Here is a 5,765-nt window from a genome sequence, read left to right on the forward strand (position 1 = left end):
TCTCGCCTTGTGAGGTTACCTGTTTTAATCACTTGCACCACTATATAGTAGTATGTTGTCTTTCAGTCAGTAAGTCATTACACCATAAAATGATCTCATAAAAGGGACGTTTAAGGTTGCAATTTGTACTGTAGTGACGTCAGTAAAACATGCGTATGCCATGAATCTTGAGAAGAATTGTGCACTCTAGGCTACAATAAAGCATTACATATGAATTTCAAAAACAAGAAATAAAAATATTTCTAATCATAATTTTGATTTCTTTTGTCTTGAAATATAATATTTTCATGGACCCTGCTGGAGTACATTTAGTGTCAGTGCCGATAAATCCTTTATCTAACATCAGGTCTCTTCAGGCCGGCTTGGATCGGACAGACAATAGTATTTGAGACGCTATTAATATTAGCAAAATGTTAAAAAACAACTGTTACAGAACGAACTGGATTAAGTTGGTGAAGTTTACTTTTTCATTTTGCTATATGAGAATTCGGTCAGGATTATTTTAATAGCATATATTAAATATGTGTTATTTGATCATTAAACGTTGCCTAGCTAGTCGTGGTAAATAAAAACACCCAAAGTTACTCTGTGCTACAGTTTTAGCCATAGGTAATGGTAACAAATGTTATAAGCGAGTAATATTGTCGAATCTCTCCAATTCGGACGTGCAATAACATAAAACGTAAAAGGCTATCAGTTATTAGTTACTCGAATGGTATAAAGCAATTCATATGTTTGCTTGGATCTTCAGAAATTGATATAGCAAAGAAAAAAATTATACGTGATAAATGTATTGTGTAAAACTCTTATTATGAGAGGGCTAAGAAAATGTTTCTGTATTTCTATTGCAACGACTTGCAAATTGAATACTAGAGGTATACTTTGTGCCAAATCATGTATGGAAATTCAGAGTATTCTAATATTACAAGCGCATGTAATTCAGTTGGTTTTGTTTTCTATAAATAAATGTTTAATTATACAGGGTGTTCGGAAAGTCACTGTGCAGTTTTGAAAGCAGCGATAACAGCATTCATTCAGCCTATTGCAAGCCAGCAATTGATAGCGGTGTTTAGAAACAAAATAAGAAGGATCCAAGCCTGTATTGATGCCAACGGGGATCGCTTTCAACATTGTTTATAATTGTCATTCATATTTACCTCCTGTAATCTATATTGAAACAGGTCTGTTAATAAATATACAAGTTCACAGTGACTTTCCGAACACCCTGTATAATTAGTGGGCCCGGCATGGCCAGGTGGGTTAAGGCGTGCGACTCGTAATCTGAGGGTCACGGGTTCGCATCCCCGTCGCACCAAACATGCTCGCCGTGGGGGCGTTATAATGTTACGGTCAATCCCACTATTCGTTGGTAAAAAGAGTAGCCCAAAAAGTTGGCGGTGGGTGGTGATGACTAGCTGCCTTCAATGTAGTCTTACACTGCTAAATTAGGGACGGCTAGCGCAGATAGCCCTCGAGTAGCTTTGCGCGTAATTCAAAAACAAACAAACAAACAATATAATTAGTGATAAAATTATTATTAGACATTTGAGAAGAGCCTAAACAATATTCAGTAACTGGTAGAGAAGTGTTGGACACTGACAGACCTTTAATGACCTATTATGATATTATTGTGAAAGTGAACTCTGCACAAACAGCGATAAAGCGTTAATGTTGGGGTGAATAAAGAAATTACAGAATGAGACCAAACGCCATCTATGCGACATATCTTGAGAAAGAAAAGATATAAAGCATTACCAGATTGATTTATTATAGAAACCATAAAAAAAAGACCAACTCACTAGAGAATAAATCCAACACGCCATATTAACATTCAAAACACTCAACAATGACAGATTAATTAAGAAAAAATATATATAATAGAAAACACTCCAACGTACTAAGTTAAAACATTGACAACCGAACACTAACTGCAGTTCGATATTATATGATTTTTATGATTGTTTTATAATTTCGAGCAAAGCTACACGAGAGCTATCTGCACAAAGAACGTGCCTCCCTAATTTGGAACTGACAGTCTTGAGGAAAGGCAGTTATATATAACACACTCCGCCAACTTTTGAGCTACTATTGTGCGACTGAGTAGCAAAATTTGACCATCTCTGTCACAACATATCCACAGCTTCAAAGTGCAGAAATAATTACAAATCGTAAGATGAGGGTTCGCAGTCCAGGCACAATAGCCACTACACCACACCCAACCTTTTAAGATAAAACCCATCAAACATTACCAGATTAAGATTTAAAATACACAATGTTGTCGAGTTCAGCTAGGAAACTCCCAACATTGCCAGTTTTATGACGTAAACCACTAAACGGTGCCAGCTTCAAATTATAACGCACCCAAAAACTAGAAACAAAGAGTGCCAATTTAAGATAGAACGATTTAAGCAGGTCATGCAGGTTAAGATAAGAATCATTAAACAAAGCCAGCTTGAAACAAAAACATGCGAGCAATGTAAGACGAAAAGAGTAATTTAATATATATTGTAAATATGTATATCAACAATAAAACGATATAAGTTTCAGATAAAAACCTCAAAACAATAGCAACTTAATATGAAAAGTACCGAGAAATGCCAATTCAAGATAGAAACCACTAAACAATAACATTTTAATGTAGGAACCACTAAATAATCCTACCTAATTATAGAAACCAGTGAACAATGCTAGCTGAATATAGAAACCAGTGAACAATGCTAGCTGAGTATAGAATACCGTGAACAATACTAGTTGAATATAAGAACCAATGGTTGTTTGTTTCTAATTAAGCTCAAAACTCGACAATAGGCTATCTGTGCTTTGCCCATAACAGGTATCGATACCAACTCTAGAAGTTCGAAGACAAGCCGCTGTGCCACTGGGGGTGGGGGATAAGAAACATTGAACAATACCATCTTAATATAGACACTACTGAGCAATATTATCTTGATATAGAAATCATTAAACAATACCATCTTAATATAGACACTACTTAGCAATATTATCTTGATATAGAAATCATTAAACAATAAATACCATCTTAATACAGACACTACTGAGCAATACTATCTTGATATAGAAATCATTAAACAATACCATCTTAATACAGACACTACTGAGCAATACTATCTTGATATAGAAATCATTAAACAACACCATCTTAATACAGACACTACTGAGCAATACCATCTTAATATAGAAACTGTTGAACAATGCCATATTAATATAGACAGTACTGAACAATACCATCTTAATATAGACACTATTGAACAATACCATCGTAATAAGAAACCATTGAACAATATAATCTTAATACAGACACTACTGAACAATACCATATTAATATATGAACCATTGAAAAATACCATCTTAATATAGAAACAAACGAACAAAGCTAACTGAAGATAGAAACCATTGAACAACGCTAGTTTAAGAAAGAAACCACAAATTAATATTATAAGATATTATAAGTTGCAGATAGAAAACTGAACATTGGCAGATGAAAGAAGGAAAGAGAAAACTACGTGCTGAATATATTAACAACTCGATATTGTCAACTTAAGATAAGTTGAACACTGCCAACTTAATACAGCAGTAAATAAAACATTCCGGTATAGTCGTTTTAGTTTAGTATTGTTTTAAAGGCACACCAAATGGATATTTCTTGATGTATAAGTTTATCATGATGTCTGTAAGCTGCCCCATATTAAACCTTTTAAACTTGTACCAGTTTCGATGTACACCCTTGTGCAAATAAATTGAAACAAATGGTCATTTTACAATATTTTCAGCATGGCGGCCGGTGTACGCTCGCTGGACCTGCTAATTTCCTTTAATAGTCATTTTTTAACACAGACGGCGTCAATTTTGGGATATATGACGAAATTTTGAGGAATATTACGTCATTAGAAATTCCGTTAGAAGGGTAAGAAGACCAGTCAAAAAACAACTTCTTACCAACTCAATGAAGAAAAAACGGTATCAAAAATACAAAACTGGACACAAGAATAATGGAGAAAGGTGTTATTCAGTGACGAGACTCATTTCTTCGTACAGGGTCAAAGAAGTCTGCATGTTTGTAGATCTCCAGGTGAGAAACTTCGAGAATCTCACATCAATCAGTTCGTAAAACATCCCTTGAAGAAGATGTTTTGGGGCTTTTTCAGCTACTATGGCGTCGGAGGCTTACATATCGTATAAGGTATGATGCGAGGACCACAGTACATCGAAGTTTTGCAGAGAAAAGTCGTTCCAGAATTTAAAAAGAGATTTGCAGATGGATCTGGCATTTTCCAGCAAGATCTGGCTCCGTGCCACACATCGAAACTTGTGAAGAATTTTTATGACTACAACGCGAATAAAGGTGCTGGACTGGCCTGGAAACTCTCTGGACTTAAATCCTATTGAAAATCTTTGGGCGATTTGTAAAGAAAGACTTTGGGGAAAAGACTGTACTACGAAAGATAAGTTAATTGAAGCCATAATTGAGGTGTGGTATCGCGATCCAAAAGTTAGTAAAGATTGCAGTCAACTCGTGGACTTGATGCCAAAGCGGATTAACGATCTTCTGAAAAATAAAGACAGTCATATCATGTATTAATTTGTGAGTAATTTTTGGATTCTCAGAAATAAAACGCAAAAAATTGAAAAACTTAATTTTCCGTCTTGTTTCAATTAATTTGCACAAGGGTGTATGTGCGCAGAACTCTTGAAATTTTGTAACTTGCGTTTATGTGTTAAGGAAAAGTGTTTATAAATATGTTGACTGCAGAACTGCATATTTGGGAATTTTCAAAGTTTTTTTTATTTTAAGTTGATACCTTATTACTGATCAGTGAGAAAGTCGACAAATATATATTTTTTTAATTTCGCGCAAAGCTACATGAATGCTATCTGCGCTAGTCGTCTCTAATTTAGCAGTGTAAGACTAGAGGGAAGGCAGCTAGTCATCACCATCCATCGCCAACTCTTGGGCTACTCTTTTACCAACGAATAGTGGGATTGACTGTCACATTATAACGCCCCCACGGCTGAAAGGCCAAGCATGTTTGGTTTTACTGGGATTCGAACTCGCGACCCTCAAATTACGAGTCGGCCGTCCTCACCACCTAGGCATGTCGAACCGCAACAAATTAAGCTAATATCTTATGAGTTTTGTGATATTTAAAGTGTTTTTTCTTTATTATTCTTGTCTGAAACTAGAATTGGAACTTTGCCCTGAGGTTAAGGTGCCCGTATTGTGCTTTCATGGTTCATGCTGTTTACCTTTTTTGACCCGAGTTATCTCTCAGGTTTCATGTGTTTTTTTATTGTAATTCGAGTTGCTTCTCAAGCTCGTCTATGATACCTCTGAGTAGACGTCTTCCTTGTATAGTATCTTTTATATTTTGAATGTCTAGGGAAAACCAAACAGTATTTAGTTATGTTCTGAAATGTTATGTCTACATTGTGTTCGTAAAGCCATGCAACTGTTACTGAGTGGCAGGCTTTCTTATAACATTAGAATTTTTCTAGGTATCCATCTTGTATCTCATGTGCTGTTCTTCTATACACTAGTTTCATGGATAATATAATACGAGCGTTAATACTGGTGAAATATAATATTAATAAAAGCCCCATTATATCAATTACACTATCTTAATATATATATGCTTATACTACATAAATATATGCTCGTCATACCGTTGGGTGAGTTAGGCCTATGACATCACAAATTGAAACCGGTATTATGTATACTCGTCATACCGTCGGGGTAAGCTAGGCCT

General features: G+C 35.3%; 1 protein-coding gene across 1 annotated transcript in view; it reads right to left on the reverse strand.

Annotated features, from left to right (window-relative positions):
* LOC143236460 (RAB11-binding protein RELCH homolog) overlaps nucleotides 1–607 on the reverse strand; it is a 62,965-nt gene extending 62,358 nt beyond the window's left edge. The window contains 1 exon segment of the mRNA XM_076474741.1: nucleotides 586–607. Within this exon segment, the coding sequence (XP_076330856.1) occupies nucleotides 586–607 (22 nt within the window).
* Nucleotides 608–5,765: the final 5,158 nt, after the last annotated feature.

This window comes from Tachypleus tridentatus, chromosome 13, assembly GCF_004210375.1.
Source record: "Tachypleus tridentatus isolate NWPU-2018 chromosome 13, ASM421037v1, whole genome shotgun sequence".
Classification (NCBI taxonomy): Eukaryota; Metazoa; Arthropoda; class Merostomata; order Xiphosura; family Limulidae; genus Tachypleus; species Tachypleus tridentatus.